The sequence below is a fragment of the Emydura macquarii genome, unplaced genomic scaffold, assembly GCF_026122565.2.
Source record: "Emydura macquarii macquarii isolate MOO-44397 ecotype Brisbane River unplaced genomic scaffold, CSIRO-AGI_Emac_v2 contig_1253, whole genome shotgun sequence".
NCBI classification, from domain to species: Eukaryota; Metazoa; Chordata; order Testudines; family Chelidae; genus Emydura; species Emydura macquarii.
The window spans coordinates 70,528,067-70,555,336 of NW_027131390.1; the positions used below are offsets into that span (position 1 = coordinate 70,528,067).

General features: G+C 37.8%; 1 protein-coding gene across 50 annotated transcripts in view; it reads left to right on the forward strand.

Moving 5' to 3' along the window:
- Positions 1-27,270, forward strand: part of TTN (titin) — a 465,728-nt gene that overhangs the window by 172,302 nt on the left and 266,156 nt on the right. For 49 of the 50 annotated variants that reach the window (XM_067549108.1, XM_067549128.1, XM_067549138.1 and 46 more), the window contains 26 exons: positions 3,087-3,290; positions 4,220-4,507; positions 6,092-6,180; positions 6,272-6,516; positions 8,761-9,061; positions 9,319-9,462; positions 9,890-10,006; positions 11,620-11,757; positions 12,635-12,772; positions 13,224-13,361; positions 15,075-15,341; positions 15,465-15,590; positions 15,937-16,062; positions 17,257-17,535; positions 17,842-17,907; positions 18,387-18,645; positions 19,634-19,694; positions 19,812-20,024; positions 20,803-20,945; positions 22,009-22,214; positions 22,362-22,592; positions 23,222-23,466; positions 24,205-24,428; positions 24,534-24,698; positions 24,799-24,967; positions 25,565-27,255. In XM_067549108.1, coding sequence (XP_067405209.1) covers positions 3,087-3,290; positions 4,220-4,507; positions 6,092-6,180; positions 6,272-6,516; positions 8,761-9,061; positions 9,319-9,462; positions 9,890-10,006; positions 11,620-11,757; positions 12,635-12,772; positions 13,224-13,361; positions 15,075-15,341; positions 15,465-15,590; positions 15,937-16,062; positions 17,257-17,535; positions 17,842-17,907; positions 18,387-18,645; positions 19,634-19,694; positions 19,812-20,024; positions 20,803-20,945; positions 22,009-22,214; positions 22,362-22,592; positions 23,222-23,466; positions 24,205-24,428; positions 24,534-24,698; positions 24,799-24,967; positions 25,565-27,255 — 6,273 coding nt within the window. The remainder of the gene's footprint in view (positions 1-3,086; positions 3,291-4,219; positions 4,508-6,091; positions 6,181-6,271; positions 6,517-8,760; positions 9,062-9,318; positions 9,463-9,889; positions 10,007-11,619; positions 11,758-12,634; positions 12,773-13,223; positions 13,362-15,074; positions 15,342-15,464; positions 15,591-15,936; positions 16,063-17,256; positions 17,536-17,841; positions 17,908-18,386; positions 18,646-19,633; positions 19,695-19,811; positions 20,025-20,802; positions 20,946-22,008; positions 22,215-22,361; positions 22,593-23,221; positions 23,467-24,204; positions 24,429-24,533; positions 24,699-24,798; positions 24,968-25,564; positions 27,256-27,270) is intronic. The other variant, XM_067549123.1, reaches the window with a different exon arrangement.

Here is a 27,270-nt window from a genome sequence, read left to right on the forward strand (position 1 = left end):
ACGCCCCTTCATTTTTAAATGAAGTACCACATGATCACATCATACCATATGATAAAAATAGCATTTGAGTCAGCATCAACACAGAGAATGTACAAACCCCACTCATACCCTATTGTTGAATCAAAATAAGTGACAGAGCAGCCAATGCCTTGTTCCAGGAGTGGGTTTGACAACTTCGCAGTCCTAAGGAGAAGTGACACAGAATGGCATGGTTAAGGAAGTGTATTAGGGTATTGGCATTAGTATTGTGATTACCCACATAATATAAAAGAGAGCATCCATGAGCTGCAATTGTACAATCACTCCATGGCAGGTATGTGGTCTGTCCAGGACCATAGCCACCTTTGACATTTGCTGGTAATCATTGCCCTATGGGTGTCAAAGATGTACTTGCTCCAAAGAGTGACTGGCAATTTTGCTTTTGCACGCACGCCTGTACCCACCTTTTTGACCCCTTGATTAACATAGGATCATATGGGATATTTGAACACCTCCATATGTGTATTTACATCTGTGACTTATTTTGCATCCACTTTTTCCAGGTTTGATTCATTACTCCAGGGTTTGCCATCCCAGACTTCTGTAACAGTGTAGAGTTTTTGTTTGATGTATGTTTCATTTTAAGTTGAATAGATATGCTGAGAAAAATCACCCTTCTAATAAATCCATTGACCACAAAAGTAAAATAAATAAATACATCATTTAAAACCAGTTATGATGCTGAAGTTCTTGATGAATGGATGATTTCAGCTATTTTCTCTTCATTTATAATATCCTGTAATATTTGTGAGTGCAACTTAATTTAATACTAATAAGAGACAAAGCACTTTTGTAAATGAATGTACCAAACTTTTATTTTAGGCCCAAGCCTTATGTGAAACAATCTTTTCTTAGCTCTTATTCATGTTGTGGGCTACTGGAACATCCCTCCATCCCTAAAGCCACTCATCAAGTCTGACAGTTCTGGCAGCGATTCAGTATTTAGTTTTTTTAATGCACAAAAAATTGTGAAGATTTTATTTCCTGGAATCTGACCTAAATCATAGACAGTGTAATTTTATTTCTGTCACATGGATAGTGATTTCTTTTATCAATCATTGTGAATGTTAAATTCAGTTCTTGTCTTTACCTTTGAATAAAGCCATTTTATATACGAGTCAAATATGTAGAATTCTAGATTGAATATGAAGAGCACAATTAATATGAGAGCATTAAAGGTGTGCTTAATAAATGCTACAGGATGCAGCCTATAGCATTAGAGTAAACTAAATTACACATGTGAACCAAACTGTGAATTGCTTGTGTGTCTGCCTGTCTATCTCTACAGTATTGTTTGGATGTTGCATTCATTAATAAAGATTTAAATTGGACTCCTCTTAGTTTTCATGATTTATTCCCTTCCAAACATTGAGCAATGGCAAGCCCACGTTTACAAGCTTCACTCTCGATAGGTTCTGTGCTTGTGAAAATCAGGCCTAACGTGTCTCAAACTGATTTCTTGAAAACTGAGCCACCCCAAATCCTTGGTACATGCTTAGCTACATCTATGAAACTATAAGCACCTAAATGTGGTGTTTCTATCTTTGGCTGGAAAGTCTCTCTCTTTCCCAGGCTACTTCTATATATAAATAAGTTTGAATTATTTGATTTTTTTATATAAATATAAAAACCAAATAACTTAGGTTTATTTTTTGGCTGTGAGAAACAGCAAAATTTGCAACTTTTCTAAACATGTCTAGAGTGATTGCAGATGCCCAACAAAACTTTCTCTCTCACAGCCCATATTTGTCTTCGTTTTATTCTCACACAGTCAAATCCTGGCCCCCAGAGAGAATCCAAAGTAACTGAGTTCTTTAAAGGGGTTTTTTGCAAGTGTTAGGTGGCAGAATTCTGCAGCCTCAGAACCTTTTGAACACACAAGGTGGAGACTCTGAGGTGTAGTAGTTGTAGGGAAACTCTACTAGAGTAGCTTCAGGGCCACCTCCTGAAGCTATAAAAGGCCTTTTTGCAAAGAAATTGTTGCACTTTTGCAGTTGAGCATTATTGGAAGAGGTCATGCATAATTGCGCAACCTTACCCTGTGCAGATCCCAGCATTTTGGGGGCTTCTACCTGGCTGTGCATAAAGGAGAACAGGAAAAGTGGAGGCACAGCTGGAGAGACATGGGTGAAGATAGAGAACCACCATTTAATAGATATTTGGGTCCCTCCATCTTAGAAAAGGGGTTTTCTGGTACCACGAAGAATGCTCTCAAGTAGAATAGCCTCCACAGAGCCACTTGTTTCCTGTTCTGTGACTTGGGTAGGAGGATTCTTCTCCCTTCCCAAGGATCCTCTTGGTCAGCTGAGTTAATTAGCTTAAGTGCTGGAAGAGGATTTTTCCTGTCATATTTAAGTCACCATTTGAAGCTGAAAGCCAGTTATGACTGTTCAAGGAGTCTACTAAAAGTGGGAGGCTTGCCTGAGGGATTTGCATCTAAGAACATTATAAATCTGAACAGTAAAATATCCAACCCAATAATGCTGCTCTCTGCTAGTTTATCCCTCGTTCATTCACTTCTACGAGGCTTTGCCATCATCCTTTCCAGAAAGATATAAAGATAACTCTTGATTTTACTTTTTGCTACAGCCACTTTCAGTGGTAGCTTATTTAATAAATTTGTTAACCATTCAGGCGATTTAGTCCTTGTTTCCTAGCACTTGAATTATATGATTTAATTACAAGGAACCTGTACTTTTTTATGTTTTTGGTTTTTTTTTAATGCTAGGGAACAAATCAAAGCTTGACTGCCATGAATTTCTCAATCCTCCTTATAATTCTTAAATTAGACTAATGCTGCAGGCTCCTAATATAGTAGCCTGTGACTTACACTCTAACCCTATGTATTGTCAAGACAGCTGCATCAGGAAAATGCCTTGAATATTGTGATTTTTCTTCTACTGATGTAATTGCAGACCTGTGCACATGCAGCAGCTCCCTCAGATGGTTGAAAGTTGCCATATATATTAGTAATTAGCAGAGATATTTTGGAGCTCCTGGTCTTTAGTGATGCTGACATTGGTTTATTTATCTACCTTTTTCCTTAGGTTCCCCAGTTCCTGAGGTGAGCTGGTTTCGGGATGGCCAGGTTATCTCTGCTGCAACTCTTCCCGGCGTGCAGATCTCCTTTAGCGATGGCCGCGCTAAACTGGTGATCCCCGCCGTGACAGCAGCCAACAGTGGAAGATACACCCTACAAGCCACCAATGGATCTGGGCAAGCAACTAGTACTGCTGAGCTACTTGTCACAGGTACAGTATGGTTAAGGAGGGGCAGCAAACTATTGGAACTTCCCTTTGTCATGAGAGGTGAGGGGGCTAAAAATAAAAATTATATACACTCCAGACTTGAATAAAAATAACACAAAAATATGATTTGGAAACACAAACCAAGATAGAAACAACAAATCAAATTCTTTACGCCTAAAGCAAGCTAGATTTTTTTCCCAAAAACTTCAATGTATATTTAGATTCCTTATAGATATAGATAGGACTCTTCATCACTTCAAATATTCAAATATTATTATGACAACAGTTTTCAGCAATATAAACTATGCATCAAACCCTATGAAGACTTATGAGTATAGTCCTTGCTGATGGCTAGCTCAACACTACTCTTGAATAAAAGCTTGTAATCTTTACTCACACAAGAAGCCCCACTAACTTCAATGGAATTAGTCATGTGAGCAAAGATTGCTCCTGTGAATAAGGATTTGAAGGATAGGGCCCTTATTAACTTCAGTGGGACTGTACTCACACGAATATAGAATGGATCTGTCCCTTTGTTATCAGTGTAGGCCCTATTCTGCAAACTCTTATGCACATGTTCAGTTTTGCTCATGTGAGTAGTCCCACTGACAGCAATGGAAATACTCACATAAAGTTAAGTATGTGTGTAAGTGTGCTGGATCAGGGATTTATTCATGTGAGTAAAGTTAGGAACATATATATATGTGTGTTAGCAGGAAGGAGGCCTTAATTTATTTTAAGGTTGGACGAGGTGGCCCTTTTCTGTATCAATAGCAACTGGAAGATATATAAGGAGACTCTATAGTTTATATATAAAGGTTACTTGTAAAGCATTTAAAGACTGAATTCTTCTAGTATTGGACATGTTTAGCCCTTGTGAAGTTTTCTTTATTTAGTGAACTTTTGCTTTAATTTTTCTATTCAAACTATAGCTGAAACAGCACCACCAAACTTCACACAACGTCTACAGAGCATGACAGCAAGGCAAGGAAGACAAGTTCGACTTGATGTGAGAGTGAGTGGAATCCCTACACCTGTGGTGAAGTTCTATCGGGATGGAGCAGAAATTCAAAGCTCCCTCGATTTTCAAATTTCACAAGAAGGAGACCTCTACAGTTTAATAATTGCAGAAGCTTATCCTGAAGACTCCGGAACCTATTCAGTAAATGCGACAAATAGCGTGGGACGAGCTACTTCAACAGCCGAATTGCTGGTTCAAGGTAATGGAGTTTAGGTTGTAAGCCATGAAAATAAGAACGTGTATACAGTCTTACTGCGGTACAGAGGGCCCTGCTGCAGTTAATGTTGATCAGCAGTTTAATTAATAAACAATTTCTCAGAAGTTTGTAACTTGCCCATAAAAATTAATTCCAAGTTGAAACTTGTCATAAAAGGCTCCAGGCTGGTAACAAAAAATACATTTTCAACATAAAACAGTTCCCTCATTTGGACTTTTTTGAATTATATAAGTATAATGCTAACATCACAGAAAGGTGGTGGTTTTTTTGAGATAGAGTGAGAGAGCTTTGTTTTGCCCTTGCAGAATTTTAAAAAAATTAGATTTTAAAACCAAGGTGTCTTAATTTACTGCTGTTGGGCCACATTCTGCAGTTCTTAAGTAAATGAAACTCATTGACTTCAGTAGGAACAGGTCCATGTCTTTAATTTGCTAAATGATTATTTTTTCATTGCAAGTCCAAATTCAGGCACAATATGATTTTTGCAGTAAGATAGATATATGCTAATACTTCAAGAGCAGCCATAACGTTACCCCATTTCTGTACCGCATCAGTACTTCCTCACAAAGGGAATTTGTGACACACACATAGCAAATGAATGGTAGAATGTTCATCTTGACATTTACAAATCAGTGCCCACTAACGTCAGGCCTCTGTTCTCACAACGCATCTGCAGATTGAACTCCTAGAATGTGGGAGCAGCCCAGAATGAGATGCAACAGAATTGCCCTTTTTGATCAGCTCATTTCTCACATACACATATGTACAGGAGTCTGAACTTCATCTACTGTATTTTTTTAAAACTGATAACAACCAAGACAGTAAAGTTTAAAATTCACTTAATAAACGCACTAGGGCTTTTAATATACCTGCTACAACAACATTATATTCTTAGGGCCCTGACCACTAAATATATGATTAAGTATATGAGCTTTTCTAGTGTGGGCAAGCCATACATGGATGAAGTAAGGTAACAGATTTTAATCATGGGGAAAGAGCGAATAGAAGTTTGGTCATCTGTGTACAGCTGTAATTGGCATCATATAAGAATTGGCGTTTCTTGGGAGAAATACCCCTCTCACGAGAGAGAGAGAGAGTAGACTCCATGGTGAGAGATCACATGGGATCCTGAAAGTGAGCTCAGGAGCTATGAAGACAGTTTTGGGTTGAATGGAGCCCTTTCAATCATACTCATTATGCCATTATATCCAACACAGCCTTTCTTGGCTCATCAGTTAATAATACACTTTTAGACTAACTATATACATATTTGGGAGATTGGAATGATTCTGAAGCATGCATTCAAAGTCTTGTATAATTAATATGCTTTTGATTATTTTGGCCTAAATACATAGTTACACACAAAAGCTAATTTTATTTCAACTGGTTCCACAATTATTTGCCTATAGATACTGCAAGGAAAACAGATGGCTCCTTAGTTCTTTCTTTGGTGTTTATGCATGCTGATATACAATTGGAATTGCATGTGTAGTTCCTTCTAAAAAGTGATTATTGTTTATTGCCACATATAATTCTCCTGACTATTCAAATTTTACCTTCCAATAGGCGAGGAAGAGGTAGTACCCGCTAAAAAGACAAAGACAATTGTTTCGACTGCTCAGATTTCACAAACAAGACAAGCCAAAATTGAACAGGTACATTTTTTTCAAAGCCAGTGGTGTTAAAAGCTGTAGGTATTGATTATTGCATTGCAATGTCTCACCGTTGTTCATTCTTTCATTACAGAAGATAGAAGCCCACTTTGATGCCAGATCACTTACAACTGTTGAAATGGTCATAGATAGTGCCACAGGGCAACAGCTCCCACACAAGGCACCTCCAAGAATGCCTCCTAAACCTACATCAAAATCACCAACTCCACCAATAAGTGCTGCAAAAGTACAAATGGCACGCCAGCAGTCACCATCTCCCATTAGACAGTCACCATCACCTGTAAGACATGTGAGAGCACCAACACCATCACCAGTCAGGTAAATCATCTTAACTACCAAGGAAAGATTGAATTTTGAGTCATTCCCACCTGTAAAGTGAGAAAATGAAGAATGATGATACTGTAAACTGAAAGCACAACATAGAATGGAAGAATGTGGGCTTGTTCTGACTATTGCTTTGATTCTGTATAGTTGTCAAAGCTTCAGATTTTGGAAGCTGTCTGTAAATGCCCCATCCTCTGAGATAGGTTTAGGAAATCCTTTAGAAAATATTTAGGGTCAGATTCTGCACTGAATGTTCCACCACACAAAGCTGGAGTAACTTTTTTTTTTTTTTTTTTTTTTGCTCTAGCTGTACATGATTAAGTTAGATTAGAATCTGGCCTTTGGTAGTTACTGTGTGGGAACAGAGAAAAGAGAGAAGGCATTTGGTGAGTTTCATGCAGAATGGAAAGATGAACAGAAAAATAACTGTGAACATCTGTGGAGACAGGTGTATTATGGACATGTTGGTAATGATTCTAGAGTCAAGGCTGTGGAGGCAAGCAGTGAGCATGGTTATGGGGAAATGAGGGTTTAGCTCTGCCATGTAGAAGGTATTGGGAGGAAGAGGGGGGAAGGGTGATTTTAAGTGCAGGATCCACAGCTGTGGTGTAGTAGAGCCTAGTGCATTTGCACTGAGGCATTGATGGAGATCTGGTAGGCTCTGTTGCATCAGCTCCCCATTGCATCAAGCACCGGGACCAGAGAAGCCAAAAGTCTGAGTGGAACAAAGCCCCATGTAAACCTTTGTGCCACCTCTGTTTTGTGGTGAATTTCACCACAGTAAGAATAGCTATTGTATGTATGTACAAGAAGTAGCAGTGGATTGGTACTAACATAGTAATTTACAAGTATGATTAATCCAGGAGCGCCTGTCTAAATACAAGGATAATACAATAGTGCCATCTAGAGGGCTTAATGTACTCAAAATGTTATACTCTAGGTAGACCTGCATGAAATATATTATTGACTCAAAAATAACATTTGCATTTAAATTAGATGTGAAAATAAACCGAAATAAAAGTATGATGCTGGTGCCCATCACTATGCTGCAATGATTCAGAATTTGGCAGTGTTTAAATATTTGCTTGGTGCTAGAAATTTGACAGACAGGAACTCATGTTGGGGAAAATATGAATTTAGTAGTGGTGTTATAGCAAATTGGAGAGTGCTTTACAATGACTTACTAATACTCACAATTAATTTAAAAATGTCAGTCTTTCAAAAAGCTTCTGTTTATCACTTTAACAGTGATCAGTTAATGCTGCTGTAATCAGTGCTGCCTGAAATCAGAGACTAATTTGACTTATCAGAGACTTCTGTGCCCCACATGATACCCCACTGAATTCGGTGGGGATCTTGCAGATGTAGGGCTCATTTCAGAATCGGGGCCTAATTTAGTACATAATGCCCCTGATCCTATAGTCCTTTCTCAAAACTCCCATTACCTCAGTAAAGAATGTAGTCTCTCACCCAATGCGAACTAATCATTTCCAGTATTTTTATATTAAAGGTATATTCTTGAGTGAAATACATAGTGGTGTTCTCTCTTATGTCTTTATTATAAAGGTAATTAAGTCATAAAAATATCCTTCAATACATGAAGGATCTGATAAACCTATAAGAGGAAGAAAGCTCCTCATGTCCATTCCTTCTTGCAGTGCCAATCACATTGATGGCATTCAGTAAATAATAAAACAATGAGATCTCCTCCTCTATTTATTATTTACATTGAGATAGTGTCCAAAAGATCCAGAATCAGGGCTCCGCTGTACTGGCAGCTGTACAAACACCCAGGAAGACTGTTCTAAAGAGCTTACAGAATAATTTCAAACAAGTGAGTATAACAAACAATAGGAAGGAAGAAGGAGAATGGGGGATCACCTAATCTAACAAATTACACAAATTGAAGGTAACAAATCAATGGAAGCTTTGCTTTCCTTTTCTAAATAAACAAATCCAATGTTGCCATCTGCTATTCAGCCTATCACCCTTTGGGTTTCTTGTAGCCCTGGAGTTTGTAAGTAGAATTTGGTCAAAATAATTCAAATTTCAAAATTTTCCTGTGGGGGGGCGAGAGAAAAGAAAAGGGACACAGGTTTTTTTGTTGTTGTTTTTAGCTCAACCTCTAGGTACTGACGGTGCCCTAACAGGAAGTGTCAATCCTGTGTGAAGTTACTTGTGTGGTTATTTTATTGTGATGTTAAATTTAATACCAGTAATGTAATGTTTATTTATTAGGTCAGTATCTCCTGCTGGAAGACTCTCCATTTCACCTATTAGGCCTGTGAAATCTCCATCACTGATCCGTAAAGCACAGGCAACAGCAGCAACTACTGCTGACGTTCTTCCTCCATGGAGGCAGGAAGGTTATGCCTCTGCAGCTGAAGCACGGATGCAGCAAACTAGAGTAACTACAAGTGCTACCCAGATAAGGACAGAAGAAAGATGGGAAGGGAGATATGGTGTCCAAGACCAGATGACTATTAGTGCTGCTGCTGCTGGTGTCACTGTTGCTGGTGTAGCTGCTGGGGCTAAAGAGGTAAAGAGTCTTTGAATTTGGAAAGAATATTGCTTATGCTCTTTGTAATGAGACACTGTTGCTGAATAGAACTCCTAATGTAATTTGAGAGACTGTGTGTAAACATTTGCTTTCAACAGCTAGTTAGGGAGTTCCCCTGGAAGTGTTTAAATAGATCTTTGACAGCAGTATTCTGTGCATGTATTTGTCATATGTTTATTCTATGTATGCAATCTATAAAACAATGTCTTCTGATGCAACTAATTTTGATCCTACAGGACACTGATAAAACAGCAGCTGTTGCTACTGTAGTTGCTGCAGTTGATCTGGCTAGAGTGAGAGAACCAGTTCCAAGCCCCGTAGAGCAGATTGCTAAAAGGACAGCAATGACTGCAGTACACATTCAACCTGTTCAGGAGCAGGTAGAAGTATAACCACAGCTTTTATATAACTTCCTCCTTACCCCCTCATTTTATATACAAACAAAACATGTATTTCACTGTGCAAAATTAAACAAGATATTAAGTGCTTCATATAAGCATGCATTATTGGTGCAGAAGCATCTGCACTGTAAGGGACTGCTATTGGGTCATCACATCTGAATTGACTTAATTATTCTTGCACCATTCCTGAGGAATAAGTGTCATATCTTTTTTTTAATAACTCCAGTGAAAGTGATCCCAAAATGTCCCAATTTTTCCTAATATTTAAATTTTTCCCTTTGAGCTTAAAATAACTATTTCCCAGCATTTTCCCTTTAACTTACACTACCTTACTTTTGATAACTGATATTTGTTATGTATTGAGATATATTTTAAGGTTGTTTTTTTCCCCTCCTATAAAAACCAGATAAGAAAGGAAGCTATGGTAGTAGTTACTACTGATAAATCCAAAGAACAGGAAATGATATCAAGAACTAGAGAAGGAATTGCTACCAAACAAGAAGTACACATCACCCATGAAAAGGTGAATACTGTTATTACAGATGTAATAGTCACTGTTAAACCCTATTTTAAAGACAAACTATGTATGTATTTTTCTTTCCTTTTCTTTTTGTAACTTATGAATTGAAAAGCCCAGCAGTACAAATGGTTTTACTATATAACTCTTCTCCCTTAGTTTCCATTACTAACATAATTCACTCCCGTAGTTTTTCCATACTAACATTCTCATAATTCTATTCTGATGACTGATCTTTTTGTATAAGATCAGTACTTAGATACTATCATGACTGGTATCCTATGAATATTATAGATAAATTAAAAAGAAATTTTTGAAAAAATGACTTCAAGGAAAAATGCATTGTTTTCATACCATTTATTGTATGATGCACCAAATGTATTTTTAAAAAACCCACACACCTCTTCTTGAACTTTCCATTTTTCTGTGGTTGTTTCTAAACTTATTCCATGCAGCTGGCATTTTCCTGTTAACGAGTAGGGGGTAAGATATATTAGGAAGAAACTTATTCAGCACTGAAGGCAATGTGAAAAAAAATACTGACGACAGAATTTTTAGATAACTTTCAGCATATGTTTTGCTTTGTTTTTAATTTTCAGATACATTTAGTTTTATTTTAACTTAAGCCCTGATTCTGCAAACAGGTATGCATATGCTTAACTTTACTCAAACAAGTTAGATCTATTACAGCCAATGGGATTATTCAGATGGGCAAAATTAACCAAGTGTAAGTGTTTGCAGGATCAGGACCTGTTGGTATTTCTGGATGGTTCCTAGGAGTTTCATATGAAGATAGGGTAACTTCTGCCTCCCTCTCCTAGAAATGGTATATTTCTGCATTCCATCACCATTTACTGCTTCTCCAGTCCAAAATACTCCTGCAGAAAGTAGGTGAGGTCAGTCTAGTGCTGAAGTCAGGCTTCAAAATTGAAAGGGTAAGAAGGAATCTAGTGCTGAGAGTGGGTAGGTCTAAATCTGAGTTAAGGCTGCAGGGCAGGTTGAATCTAGTCCTGAATGTGAAATGTAGAGTGATGTCAAGGTTCAAGTGATTAGTAGTATGGGCAGGGAGAGGAATAATTTGGCTTTCCAGTACTGAGGGATGGAAATCAGAAAACCACCATTAGACAGGGAGGAGCATATTCTGTATTTTCATCTAAACCTCCTGAATGGAGTGAAATTTACCAAAAATATGCATTCAGAATCATGGCTTTTCCCCATTGTTTGTAATGCAGAAAAGTTTTTTATTTACTGCCTTTTAGTAGTAAAATGGAAGAGTCTATGGGATAAGTTATTTTATTTTTCTTCTTACTGTATATTTCATAAAAGAAGTTTAATTATTGTTGTTACCAGTCTAGTCAATTTTTAAAATCTATATAAAAGACTGGCATTTTCCTAAGACTAGGCATCATGTAACAATGATATTTACTTGCACACATTACAGTTAACCCAAGGTGCAAACAGAGCAACTCACAATCACTTCCTTCTATAAGGACCTCCAGTGGAATTTATCGTCCTTTCCCTCTGCTAGTCTAGCCTCTTCTCCAATGTTATGTAAAAGTCATATAATTTGCATTTCAGATCATATGTAATTGAGACTCTTTTTTTACTATTAAAACCAGATAAGAAAGGAACCAGAGAAAACTCCTATACCCAAAGTAATAATAGCTGTTGATAAAGCCAAAGAACAAGAAAAAGTATCAAGAGCTAGAGAAGAAATTTCTACAAAACGAGAGCAAATTCACATCACTCATGAAAAGGTGAATACTGCTGTTGCTGTTGTAACTCACCGTTACATCCTATTTCTTTTACAGTCTCTATCAAATGCTCCTTATGTATTTTGCCTTTGATTTTTATGAGCTGAAGGCTCCAACAGTAAGAACATTTTTAAAGTAACTATTCCATAAAGAGCCCCAGTATTACAGTTCCAGGCAAAACTCCCATTGACTTCAATAGGAGTTTTGATTAGTCAGGAACTGCAAGACTGGGCTCTTAATTCTTTAAGTATTTTGATTGTCATTGCTAGTATACTCATAATTCTCATTTAGTGATGATTGACTTTTACTTGTTGTATGAAGATGGATTTTCAGAGAAACTTTTAAAGAGTTTTTATTAAAGTAGCCATCCAAACAGAATAATATTCACTTGCATAAAGCGTTTGCGTCAGTAAGGTTTGCTGGAAGTTTTGCCTGATAACAGCCTGTATGTCAAAGCTAATACCAAAGTGATTTTGGAGCCCTTACTCACATCAAGTAGCCCTCATTTATATGAGTAGTCCCACTGGTTACTGAGAGTTAGATGTTAGGTTATAGTAATACACATTACTATGCAGCTACTAAAAAGAGTTTATATCAGGAGGATACAATGATGATCACTTAAATGTAACTTATGGGGGACCAAATTCTTTCCTGATTCTCTTTCACACAGTGTAATCCTACTGAATTTAACTGGGTTGCAGTGTGTAAGGTGGGACAGAAGTGGCTTATGCAAAATAGTGATTCCACTCTACAAGTGGCATTTCATCTTCTCTCCTTTCCCCTTGTCTGCATAACATGCCATCAACCTGTCCCACTTTCCTGACAAGCCATGTAATTTTGTTTGAGTATATAACTGAAATTTTTTTATCATGAAAAACAGATAAGAAAGGAAGCTGTGAAACCATCTGTGCCTAAGGTAGTAATTACCACTGATAAACCTAAAGAACCAGTCATAATATCAAGAATTAGAGAAGAAATTACTACCAAACCAGAACAAGTGCAAGTAACTGATGAAAAGGTGAATGGAACTGTTATAAATGTGATATTCACTCTCCTGTGATATTTCCTTTACACACCTAATGCTTTCCCTACAAATACTAACTATATATTTCCAGTTTGTTTTTTCAAATTACTCCAACTAGAAACTTTTATATCAACTATGAATTAGAATCTAGTTTTTCCCACTTTGTCCGTCACTCCTAATAGTATGCATTAATAATATATTCATAACTTTTTTTGTCTGAGTTTGATTTATTTGCAGTAAAGAGCATTTTAACTTTTTAAAAATAATGTATTTTATTTAAATAGGCACTAGAATATCAATACTCATTAACATCTATCTAATACAGAGTCACTTTGAGGCTGCAGTGTACAAGGATCTAAAACCTTAACCCTTTCCCCATTCCAACATCTTTTTTTTATGAGACCATATGTAATTGAAACGTTTTTGTTTCTACCGTAATAATCAGATAAGAAAGGAAACTGAAAAAACTACTGTAGTTCCAGCAGTAATTGCCACTGATAAATCCAAAGAACCTGTCACAATACCAAGAGCTAGAGAAGGAATTACTACCAAACAAGAACAAATTCATCTAGTTCATGATCAGGTGAATACAGCTGCTGCAGATGTGAAATACACTGTTAGAATTTACTTTCTCTGCAAGCCTCCTCATGCTTCACCAGCAGTTAAGAGCTACTTTTGTACACTAGCATCCACTCAATTGCATTCCGCTTAATGAGCCTGCTTAATTGGGGGTGATTTGACAAAGAACAGATTCAGTGTAATGAATCTCAGTAATTCTAGGAAATTAATTAATGGTCCATCCATTTATGAAAAAGCATTTTAAATGGCACACCTATAATTGTCTCTGAGAGCCTGGTCTCAGCAGATAATTTTGAACTGGTGTTTGCTTACATTAATTTCCATCTTTGAAGTCCTTTAGTACATAGGCTAGTTCCCTTTAATTTTATGGTTAATTGACCAGTTGATCACTTTATTAAGGTTAGTATTGTTTTTGTTCTTAGTACAATGCATACTTTTAAAACTATTCAGTTTCTCCCAATATTTTCCTGCCAGCCTCTAGTAACTGGGACCATTGCTTATTTCTGTTTCCACGGGGCCTATGCCAGTTAAGAAGATTCTAATGTAATATAGCTGAGTCCTTTCATCAATGAGAGAGTAGCATGACTGTGAACTACAGGATATGGCCCACTCTTTTCTTAGTGTAATTAATTAATCGAAAACATCATTGATACATTTACAAATATTTTAATTTTAAATTAAAAAGCAAAATCAGATAAAATACTCTCCAAGGGTTCAGAGTGCACAGAGTTCACAGTTCTTTGGCATGTGAATTTATGGCCAGATTCAACAACGGCATATGCAACTCTCTTGAAGTTAGCACTAGCATTGAATAATACAGCCCTTAGAGTGCAAAGTCTTCCTATCAATAGTATAACAAACTTTTGCAGACAATCTCTGTCTTACCTAGCTTAGAGATATTACTTCAAGTCGTGAATTGTTTTTAAAGCTGTATGTAATTTGGGTGAATGAAGGTAATTTATTATTCAAAAGTGTTAATTTTTTCACATGCTGTTATATACCATATCTGAATTAATTATAATACTGAAAAAACAGCAGCAGTTGCTACTCAAATACCTGCTGTTGACCAGGCCAGGGCTTGGTAATGCAGAAATAACACTGACATCAAATGTGAACCCAATTATGGATCAGGAAGCTAAAAACAAATTAGATCCTGGCAGAAAAGCACCATTTCCTTTTACCAAAACACTCTACCAGTTATCCTTCCCTATTAGGAACTTGTAAAATACATTAACACAACTTTTCCTTGCATTGAAGTTACAGCTGCATATTTCCTAAGTCTCATCATGTGTGAATGGGCCACGCAGTATTTGCATGTCAAACCCATATACATACTTTGACTATTTCTCTTAATAATGTCTGATGTAGAATTATGTGCAGCTTTCAGAAATTGTAGCTTTTTTAATATTTGTCTATTTACATACATATTGTACACACCATACACATAATCACAAATGTGTACCTACAAAGTATTTAATGTACACTGTACATATAGATGGATGCATGTGTAGTGCGTATGTATATCTATTCAGCATGAAATATATATTTACAGCTAGAGATTATGAAATGCACATTGTGGATAAATACAGTACTGCATGTTTTTCATACTATATACTGTATGTACTTTTTCTGTCTCTCTATAACATATATGTATTATTTACTGTGTATTTGCCAGATATACAAATCTTTGTCTGAATTCTGTAAATGTTATCTTTAGATTGGAGCTTACAAGAAAGCTGAAGCTGTAGCTACAGTTGTTGCTGCAGTTGATCAGGCACGTGTTAGAGAGCCCTGGGAGCAAGAGTATGCTGAAGAAGGCTATGCTGAGCAGACAGCTTTGCAGTATGGATATAAAGAACGTACTATGACAGGTCACATTGTTGAGGTGCCAACAGAGCGTCATGTTGTCACCAAACCAGTACACGTTGCTTCTGAAACAAAAGTTTCCACCACTGAAAAAATGGGAATGCATATATCAACACAGGTTAGACTTCATTTACATTGCAGTCTGTCTCAATGTCTGTATATTTTTTTTAAATGAAACCTTTTATTTGTAGTTTGGTGACTAGCACAACATACTCACCAAACATTCTATTGGTTAATGTAGATTAAAAGAACAGAAGAAACTAAAACTGAAAAAGCAGTCCGTGTTGAACACACACGTCCCCGGACAGCAAGTCCTCATTTTACCGTTTCAAAAATTACCGTTCCTAAACCAGATCATACTTACGAGGTAAGAAGTGGAGGAAGGGTATGCCAGGCAAACAGCAAGCTCAGTTAAAATAACTGATACCTCATTCTTTTTAAATTGACGCCCCTCCTTTTACCAACCTATACAATACTGTGCTGCTCCGAAGAGGGGGAAGAGGTTGTGCTATCTTTCTGATTTGTGTTGTCCTATTCCCGAGTAAATAAAATATAAAAAAAAGTCCTTTATTTGTGAAATCCTGCCAAAAAGGGATTTTGTTGGTTTTTTAAAATCCAACCATTTCATATATTCAGAATGCAACTGGAACGTGTGCCATTTACAATAAAATGCTATACAACATACTCACCAAATGTTTTATTCGTTAATGTAGATTAAAAGAACAGAAGAAGCTAAAACGGAAAAAGCAGTCCGTGTGGAACACACACGTCCCCGGACAGCAAGTCCTCATTTTACAGTTTCAAAAATTACCGTTCCTAAACCAGATCATACTTACGAGGTAAGAAGTGGAGGAAGGGTATGCCAGGCAAACACCAAGCTCAGTTAAAATAACTGATACCTCATTCTTTCTATATTGACGCCCCTCCTTCTATCGCTCCATATAAAACTGTGCTGCTCCCAAGTGGGGGAAGAGGTTGTGCTATCTTTCTGATTTGTATTGCCCGATTCCTGTGTAAATAAAATATTAAAAAATGTATGCCCTTTCTTTGTGAAATTCTGCCAAAAAGGGATTTTGTTGGTTTTTTTAATACTCCAACCGTTTCATATATTCAGAATGCAACTAGAACATTCAGCATTTACAATAACATGTTACATGCCTGATATTCACCTTCACCCTGTTTAAAGGGTAGAAAAAAAATCCTGATTCGTGCTCACTTCTTGCATGAAAGAAACAATACTTCAATTGCGGTACTTATTTTTTCTTTGCAGTTGTTTTACTGCATACTAAATCAGGTTAGGAATTAACATGCTTTACATTCCTAATCCAAACTATATTTTTTATGGCCCCATAAAGAGCCATGTGCTTTTGCATTAATTTCATGTTACTTTTTCCTTTCTACTGTTTGAGGGGGTTTTTCTATCCCCTTCACAGGTCTCATCTGAAGGTCTCATCTCCTGTATTTTTAGAATTTAGACTTGCTCTATCTCTTCAGCTGCCCTGTCCTTTTTCTCAAGCATATTTAAACATGTTATAGCCATTACTTAAAATAATTCTTCTGTACTATATATATAAAAACTTATGGACACAGTCCAACTTAGTTATGCATAAAGTAGCACTTTGAAATCTCTTCAGGTATATTAATCGCTTCCTGGCATATAATTAGTTCTGTGATGCCTTAGTGAAAATCTGAGTTCCCATTTGAAAAAGCCTAGAAAACAAAACAGCATGTTCTCTTTAAAATCTATGTGCTATTTAAACGACAAAATTCTAACACAATATAATAGAATACTTTTAAATGCTATACAATTTCAAGTCTGCATAAAAGGATATATATTTTAAAATCTATCACTTTAGCACATAGTGAGATTGAAAGTGTCTTTATGTATCTTATCTAATGCCAATAAATAAAAAAATAAGGAAGTAACAGATTCATATGTAAGCTGTCCTACTAATTTGCTTGGGAAATACATAGTGTGTCTTTTGAAAATAAGAGTGATACAACTGTAACTTTCTTTCTCTTGGGTTGGTTAGGTTTCAATAGCAGGATCTGCTATGGCTACTCTTGAAAAAGAATTATCAGCAACTTCTGTTCAAAAGATCACCAGACCTGTGAAACCACCTCATGTAAAGCCACCTGAAACCAGAGAGATGACAGAAAAGATTGTCTCTCCACAATTTCCCTTTGGAGAGGCAGCTGACACCTATAAGAGTCGTTATGATGTTGAAACAAAGAGAGACATAAGTATGAGCATTACAGGTGCTGTGGTACGGGAAGAACACATTGAATTAATGCAAGAAGGTGAAGCAGAGGTTTGTCATTAAGTGAATTACAATCATCTTGGCTGACTTACATCTTAGAAACAAGAGAGTAGCCCAGCATGTTTACAGTTCCCCTCATTTACAAGCCTATCCTTGTAACATATCCCTACTGACTTTTGTTTATCTTAGGTTGTGATACTTGTTTTACACAAGCATTTCTAAGTTCTTAACATCACTTTGTCACAGCAAGCAACAGTCACTCTTTACAAGGAAACCTTTTCCTATATCAATTCTGGTGTGTCTGCCATTTATTTGCTTAGCTTTATGAGATGTTTAGTAACCCTTTCAATGTCCTAGGTGACAGAAATGGCTAGAGTTCCTGAGCCAGCAGAAGTCCCTGCTACCCCACCAACCTTAGTCTCAGTAAGTAGTAAAAAATGTAGATCTATGGTTACATTGTTTTTACCTTTCCTTCCCTTTAAGATCTGCTTTGTGTCACCCCTTTCTTGTCATGTATTTAATACATTAAGTTACTTTCTGAAGCTCTGACACTGTCTGTCATGTCTGTAGCCGGTTGTCAGTCTCTGTAACCATGTGATCTATCAGAATGATCTTTGCTGAAATGGAGCAAGTGAATTCTCACAAGGATCTGCCAAAAGATCAAGTTCCATCTGATTTTCCCTGTGAAAAGTAACATATTCAGACAGCCCAACTCCAGCTTCAAAAGCTGTAGTTTGAAAATGTCTGTTCTCTCAGATTTATTTGGGGTACTGAACATCAGTGTGTCATTTTGATATAGATGCTGAATTTTAGATTTCAGGGCTGTTTTATCATACAGTTGAAATGATTTATTTACTAGTGAAGAGCCATGTTCATTTTAATAATACTTTTGTGTGACACAGGGTCTGAAAAACATGATTGTTATTGAAGGCGAATCTGTCACTTTGGAGTGCTACATCTCTGGCCATCCAGCCCCAACTGTGTCATGGTACAGAGAAGACTATCAGATTGAGAGTTCCATAGACTTTCAGATTACCTTCAAAGCAGGAGTTGCTCGCCTTGTGATTCGTGAAGCCTTTGCAGAAGACAGTGGAAGATTTACTTGCACTGCTACCAATGTGGCTGGAACCATCAGCACTTCATGCCACTTGCATGTGCAGGGCAAGTATATTTGTCACAGCAAGAACACAAACACATCGCTCCATCGAAATGGCTTCATTACATTACAATATAACTTCTATATATCCAAGAGCTAGTAGTTCTGACAGCTGCAGAAGCAGAGGGTGTGTCTTGATTTGTCTAGAGCAGCCCCAGAACTGCTAAACCTGCTAGCAACTCCCACCTAGACCCTTCACCTAATCAAAGATTTTGTGTTGCCAAAGGCAAAATCAAAGTCTACCCATTAGTGTTGTACACTACCTGCACCATCCCCATCCCTGTTTTCATTTGGAGATACATGGGCCTGCCACCCTTCACATTAGTTCTGTCACTTCAGATGATGGCTAGGTTGATGCCTATTTTGAGGAAGGGACCTATCCCCACATCTCCCAACTATTCTGGGGTCCCCCTACTCCCAACCATCAGGGATAAATATTTCAGCCTCTGAAGTCAAGACCAACACTCACTAGTAAGTGGCCTAAAAATGCAGTCCTATGTGGAAGGAATAAATAGTAAGACCCCCATGAGCATACCCAAGGATCATCACAAGTATCTGAGAGCAGGGAGAGAGTTTGCCTTATTGTTGAGTTATATTCAAGACAATCCAAAACCCACACACCAGCGGAACATTATGGCACACCCAACATCCCAAGCCACACTAGGGTAATTGGCCATATAAATCATATCAGATTGGCAAATACCACAGCACAGTCCAATAGTATGCAAGAGGAAGAAATATTAAGGGTGAAGAATACTAAATAGCTCAGGAATGTTGACTGTGACTATGTTACAGCCATGCTGGGTTGAGGGGGCTAGAAAGGAGACTCCCCAAGTCATCTGGGTTGCCAATTATGAGCAAGCTGAGATTCCTGATGTACTTTCCCAGTGCAAGTACCTGACCCTTAAAACCAGTCAGCAAAACTACCCTCCCTCCTAGCTGCTTTGTATACTTTTAAAATATTTTGGCATCAATATCATATTTTTCTTACAGTTTCTGAGGAAATTGAGACCCGAGAAGCAGTTTCTGCAAAGGTTGTCACAGCAGAGAAAGGGTAAAGTTATTTTTCTAAGCAGACTGCTCATACTGTAATTATTAGTTACTTCCATTTTATTTATTTATGACTACATTCTGCATCTGCTCATTTGCCTTCTTTGAAATCTTCTTCCAGCTATATGGAGTCAAAAGATGTGGTAATGGTAGATACCACTGTCACAGAACAAGAAGTGTTTGGAGAAGCTGCAGCTCCTTACTTTATAACCAAACCTGTGGTTCAGAAGTTAGTTGAAGGTGGGAGTGTCATTTTTGAGTGCCAAATTGGGGGCAACCCAAAGCCACATGTCCACTGGAAAAAAGCTGGGCTCCCTCTTACTACTGGCTACAGGTATATGAGATATTTAAATATTGTTCTTTCTCTGAGATGCAAATAATACTTCCATAGACTTGACACACATTAAAATTCAGTTATCCACTTTGGACTAATCCATTGCTAGTCTAACCCCACTAATTTCAGTGGTGTGTCATCAGGAATTAATATGGCCCTAAGTTTCTGAACATATATGCATTTGAAGTCCATTAGGCCATTCTTCTTGGTCATGGGATGCAATGTTTGCTCTGCAGGGTTATAAAATATACATTTTAAAATTCTAGAAAGGCAATTATAAATGCAAAGATGAGCTAAAATTTGACAGACATATTAATGTATACATATTGCCTTTGGTTTGAATTGTCTATGTAGTGTATAGAATTGAAGAAATATCTAGTGAAGGAGCCATCTAAGTATATCTACTTGAGCTTTTGAAATGTACTGTGATATAATCACCTATAGAAAATGATGTTACCAAGCATAAAGCTCCCTGTAGATAAAGAGTCTGATATTGGGAAGGTTTTATTGTATATGATAATGGAATCATCAAGACTTCAGTACTACCTCTTGTCTCTGAGTTCAATTATTATTATAGGTCTGGGGTATTGAGTTCTGGTTGCAGTATGGTTATTTCTCTTATGCTGTTCTACTATTCCACTGAGTTGATATTGGCCTAAAAATTATCAGAACATTGGCTTTTTCAAGAAGTAATTAGTCATAGATCTTGAAAAATAAATATACTAAGAGTTCCGCTGATCAGAATTATGGAGAGTTTGTGTTTTCTATATTATTAAAGATACAAAGTGAGTTACAAAAAAGAGACTGGGGAATGCAGACTTGAAATTTCTATGACCTTTGCTGATGATGCCGGAGAATACACTATAGTTATTCGCAATAAGCATGGAGAAGCTTCTGCATCAGCCTCTTTACTGGAAGAAGGTATGTATGTGTGTGGGTGGCAAGGGATGAGGGATTAACAAAAAAAGTCAGTGATGGAATATGGAAGAACAAGACTGGAGTTTCTTAAACTTGCTTTAAGCTTGGCAAGTTGGTGGCAACTCACTGGTCACAGTGGTCGATGAGGTATTGCAGAGACTCATTTTTCTTTCTGCACAATTAAATAGTTTCAAAATGGATGCATTCTTCTTTTAAATGATTCCCCTAAAGGCTAATGATTCGCCCTTAAAACATGGGTGCTTCGTATCAGTTGTCAAACCATGATGATCTACAGAAATGCTTGCAGGTCACAGGGTGAAATCCTGGCTTCTACTTGATTCCAGTGGGGCCAGGATTTCACCCAGAGTGCTCACTTCTGTAAAAGCAGATGATAAGAGAAGAATACACAAGCCTACTTCCCTTCCCCTGCTTCTCCACCTCCCCCCCGAGAAAGAGAAGGTACTGGGAGCTCTGCAGAGGGAAAAGTGCCTACTGTGGTTTTCCTGTGGCGCTGAGGATTTCTACAGGAGGGAGAAAGTGTTTGACTTCAGGCTCATGCACAGTTTAGAATCTCTGCTTGAGTGCAGCAACAGGAGCTCTCCTCTTGCAGAACTCTTAATGCTCTGCAGAATATGTCGGATCTTGAAGGTTGCCAGTGGGATTCTGGGGAAAGGAAACTAACTAATGAGATGGGAGATGCACTTTAGAAAAAGAAACTAATTTAGACTATTTAGTTATTTATGTGAATATTCATCAAGTACCATAGTTCACACAGGGAAGGTCTGGAGATCTGGTTAGGAGGGTTAAAGGAGAGAAGCTCTCTTTTTACAAGTGGTCCGTAATTAAGAACACCTGTCTTAGAACATATAAATTATGAAGTTTTAATAAAGACTGGGCGGAGCATCTGTCTGTTGTAATGATTCCCACAGAGTATCAGGATGTGCACTTGTTCCACAACAGCCTGAAACTCTGTTTAAAGTAATACATACTGATCGTTAACTTCTGCAGCTTGTTTCTACATTTATGCCAGTAAAAATGGTCAGTGACTTATGGTCTTAACTTCTAGCTGATTATGAGGTCTACATAAAATCGCAACAAGAAATGATGTACCAAACTCAGGTGACTGCATATGTACAAGAACCTAAAGTGGCTGAGATAGCCCCAGCTATTTCATATGCTGACTATGAAAAAGAATATGAAAAAGAACAAGCTTTAATTAGGAGGAAAATGGCAAAAGACACTGTGCAGATCCGGACTTTTGTAGATGAACAGGCAAGTATCATTTCAGTCACTCTAAATGGTGATGGGAGCAGTTTGTCTTTTTATTTAGTTTCACAAATGTAAGAAGTCAATAATTCTGCAAACTCTGTAAAGTCTGTTTTACAAAATCCATCACAAAACTGTTTCTTTTGTGCATAGGAATTCCACATTTCTTCCTTTGAAGAAAGACTTATCAAAGAAATTGAATACAGAATTATTAAGACCACCCTAGAAGAACTCCTGGAGGAAGATAGAGAAGAGATGGTGGTTGATATTCCTGAATCTGAAACAGTTGAAGCAGGATTTGATTTAAGATTAAAGAATTACAGAATTTTTGAGGGAATGAGTGTTACCTTCCATTGTAAGATGACTGGATATCCATTACCCAAGGTATACCAACATATATAAATTTGTAATATAAATCATACAGCTATTGTTTGGAATTATATCTACCTATGAAACAGGCCTGCTGCTCTATATGAAAGCACACTGGATGGTGGTAGCTTACTGTCAGAGAACCCTTCTTTTTCCTACTTATTTTAGAAAACCACAAATTCAAAACAAAACAAAAAAAGGACGTTTTTCAGTCCTTTGTTCTCTCATCAAATTGAGTTTCCATTTTGTAACTTTGTTCAATAGTTCTGGATAGGGAAATGGGCTAGATTCACCAGTATGTTATGGCAGTTTTGCGCTACTCAGGCATCTCCTGAGTGTCACAAAGAAGCGGTCACATATTAGGAAATCTGGCCTGTTTCTGTTTCATCCTTTAGGTATCATAATGCTGTATTTTATATTGGATACTGATTTTCATATCATGTGCCACTGCAAAAAGCTGTTCTTTATGCTTAATTATTTCAAGTAAAATTGTTTGCCAACTAAGTGTGGTTTACGGTCGTGTAATAGTTGAAAAGTAGTGGGAAAGACCTAGCAGAGTCCCAAGTAACATATATGGGTATACATTACTGTACTCTAATCTCCATGAGTTTTCACTTCAATTTTTTACTATTTCTTCTGTGCAGATTGCGTGGTACAAGGATGGTAAACGCATTAAGCATGGAGAGCACTACCACATGGAAGTTCTTCAGGATGGCAGAGCTAGTTTATATTTACCTGTTGTGTTGCCTGAAGATGAAGGAATTTATACAGTCTTTGCGAGCAATGTTAAAGGAAACGCCATTTGCTCTGCAAAGCTATACATTGAGCCTGTTGCACCAGTTGGAGCTCCAGGTTATATGCCAGCACCAGATGTTATGAAAAGATATCGGTAAGCACAGGGTAATATTCAAGTCTCATGTTCATTCCAGTCCGCTACAAATAAACAGTGTCCAGTGATCCAGTCATGTAGTCCAAGCTAAACAAGTATAGTCTGTCAGCCCTGGCATGCTGTTGGAAGTACTGTTGTTGATTCAATAAGTGGGCACTCTGTTCTCTGTGTCAGTACTGAACCAAATCCCTATAGCTACAGGGCAATGTGATTTTGGAGGTACCATCTTTCAAATAATAGGTCTAAACAAGGTACTCGTTTTACAGTCTTAGTAACCATGTCCTGTCCGCTTAAATCTTCTCAATTTAGATAAGATATTTTTCCTCACTTGGGATTTTAACTATTGTGCACTGCTCTTGTTTTCCACCACAGAGATTATTACACTGTAGTAGTCAGATAACTCATCCAGTTATAGATATAAATGGATTGTGTGTGTGTGTATCTGCATACCGTACACTGTGTGTGTGTGTGTGTGTGTGTGTGTGTGTGTGTGTGAAAAATAAATATTGCTGTAAGCATAGAGAACTGTAATATTATTAGACATTGCACAAATGCTTCATATTGATTAGACAAAAGGAAACAAACTACAAATAATAATTTTACCTCACTTTTTTCCCCTAGGTAAATTGATTTTATCATGTTTTAAAATACTAGGCACAGGAGATGAATTACATATATTGCTTTAGCCTGGTTTGAGGCATCATTGTTACAGCATACCTTTTTTTGTCCCCTCCTCAGGTCTCTTTCTCCCCGTTCCCCAAGCCGTTCTCCAGCCCGTAGTTCTCCATCTCGTTCTCCTGCTCGCAGACTAGATGAAACTGATGAGGGACAGCTGGAGAGATTGTATAAGCCAGTTTTTGTGTTGAAACCTACTTCCTTTAAATGTGCAGAGGGACAGACAGCAAGATTTGACCTAAAAGTAGTTGGCAGACCCATGCCAGAAACATACTGGTTTCATAATGGTATCTCAATTTATTTTCATCAGATAATTATCTAGAAAAAAATATTGTGAGTATTTTACATATTGGGAAAAAATACTGGGTGTAAAAAATTGTTTATTTCTGCAGGTCAACAAGTTGTTAATGATTATACTCATAAAATAGTAATTAAAGAAGATGGCACACAGTCAATGATCATCGTCCCTGCTAAACCTGATGATTCTGGTGAATGGACTGTAGTTGCTCAGAACAGGGCAGGCAAAGCTTCAGTCTCAATGACCTTGACAGTGGAAGGTATTTACTCTGCATGTTTTGGAAAAAAGTCTATAATTATAACTTATAATAGCAGCTATTTCAATTTCTGTCTCTGGTTATTTTTATCTTCCTCTTTCAGCTCAAGAATATCTAGTGAAACCATATTTTGTAGAAAAGCTAAAGAACATTAGTGTTAAGGAAGGCAATAAACTGGAAATGGCAGTGAAAGCTACTGGTAACCCTAATCCTGACATTGTATGGTTGAAGAACAGCGATATCATTGTACCTCATAAATACCCAAAGATCAAGTAAGTGGTTTCTAAAAAGATGATGTGTAAAAACAGTATAGATATCAATAAATCTGGTCCTTCAAGGTACTAAGTGCCTCCTAGCATTTGCTGAGTGCCTCCAGCTCCCAAAGAATGTACTAGATGAGAATTAAAAGTACTCACAATGGGAAGGGCCTGATCCCATGGTCTTTGAAGATAATAGGAGTCTTTCCACTGACTTCAATGAGGATTAGATCTGGTCGTAAAAGTGTGCAATACTTTCCGGGCTCTGGTCTTCTTTTTGCATGTTTCAGTACATTTATATTATGTAAGTTTCAATAAAACTGTTAAAACCAAACTATAAAAGAACCTCCACTAGCTTCCTGCATCTACAGTCCTCTAGTAGACAAAACTTGCATTAATTTCAAGATCACTAAATACTGCTACTTTGTGTTTATACACTGCCTAGCACAATGAGGCCACATTCTTAGTTGGTCCTTAGGCACTACCTTAATAAGTATAATTAAACATTATTTTTGATTCCACCAGGAATTTTCCTGTTTAAGGGTTATGGAATGGGACCTAATTGTGAAAGAGAGAGGTGACAAAATTATGTATATTTTTTTAATATTTCAGGATTGAGGGAAATAAAGGAGAAGCTACACTTAAAATTGAGTCCACTGTCAAGCATGATGCTGCCTGGTATACTGCCACTGCTATCAATAAAGCGGGGCGCGACACTACACGGTGCAAGGTAAATGTCGAAGTGGAATTTGCCGAACCTGAACCAGAAAGAAAATTAATCATTCCAAAGGGAACATACAGAGCAAAGGAGATTGCAGCGCCTGAGCTTGAGCCTCTCCACTTGCGTTATGGTCAAGAGCAATGGGAGGAGGGAGATCTTTATGACAAAGAGAAACAACAAAAGCCATTCTTTAAGAAGAAACTCACTTCATTAAGGCTCAAGCGCTTTGGACCAGCTCATTTTGACTGCAGATTGACACCAATTGGTGATCCCACTATGGTGGTCGAATGGTTACATGATGGCAAGCCCCTGGAGGCAGCCAATAGACTCCGCATGGTTAATGAATTTGGATACTGCAGTCTGGACTACGGAGTAGCCTATCCTAGAGACAGTGGAGTGATCACTTGCAGGGCAAGTAACAAATATGGTACTGACCACACATCGGCTACCCTTATTGTTAAAGATGAGAAAAGTCTTGTGGAAGAAACTCAGTTGCCGGAAGGCAGGAAGGGACTGCAGCGAATTGAAGAGATGGAAAGAATGGCCCATGAGGGGGCCCTTGTTGGAGTGACAGAGGATCAAAAAGAGAAGCAAAAACCAGAAATTGTTTTGGTCCCAGAGCCTGCAAGAGTTCTGGAAGGTGAAACTGCGCGATTCCGCTGCCGTGTCACAGGCTATCCGCAGCCCAAAGTCAATTGGTATCTCAACGGGCAACTTATTCGTAAAAGCAAAAGGTTTAGACTCCGCTATGATGGTATCTACTACCTGGACATCGTGGACTGCAAATCATATGATACAGGTGAAGTGAAGGTTACTGCAGAAAATCCAGAGGGGGTAATAGAACATAAAGTGAAACTTGAGATCCAGCAGAAGGAAGATTTCAGATCTGTCCTTCGTCGGGCACCCGAACCCAGGCATGAGCCAGCAGCAACGGAGCCTGGCAAACTTCTCTTTGAAGTACAAAAGATAGATAAGCCTGCTGAGACAACCACCAAAGAGGTGGTGAAGCTAAAAAGGGCTGAGAGAATCACTCATGAGAAGCTACAGGAAGAGACTGAAGAGCTGCGCAGTAAATTCAAGCGTAGGACTGAGGAGGGCTATTATGAAGCCATTACTGCTGTGGAGCTTAAGTCTCGTAAAAAGGATGAATCATATGAAGAAATGCTTAAAAAGACAAAAGATGAACTTCTTCACTGGACCAAAGAATTAACTGAGGAAGAGAAGAAAGCACTTCTTGCTGAAGGCGAAGTCACTATTCCAGCTATCAAACCAGAGAGGATTGAGCTTAGTCCAAGTATGGAGGCTCCTAAGATATTTGAACGCATTCAAAGCCAGACAGTAGCCCAAGGGAATGATGCACATTTCCGTGTTAGAGTAGTAGGGAAACCAGACCCTGAATGCCAGTGGTTCAGAAATGGCATGCAGATTGAGAGATCGGATCGGATATATTGGTACTGGCCTGAAGATAATGTCTGCGAATTGGTGATCAGAGATGTAACAGCTGAGGACTCTGCCAGCATCATGGTGAAAGCAATCAATATAGCTGGTGAAACATCAAGCCACGCTTTCTTGCTAGTGCAAGGTAATGTGTAAATCC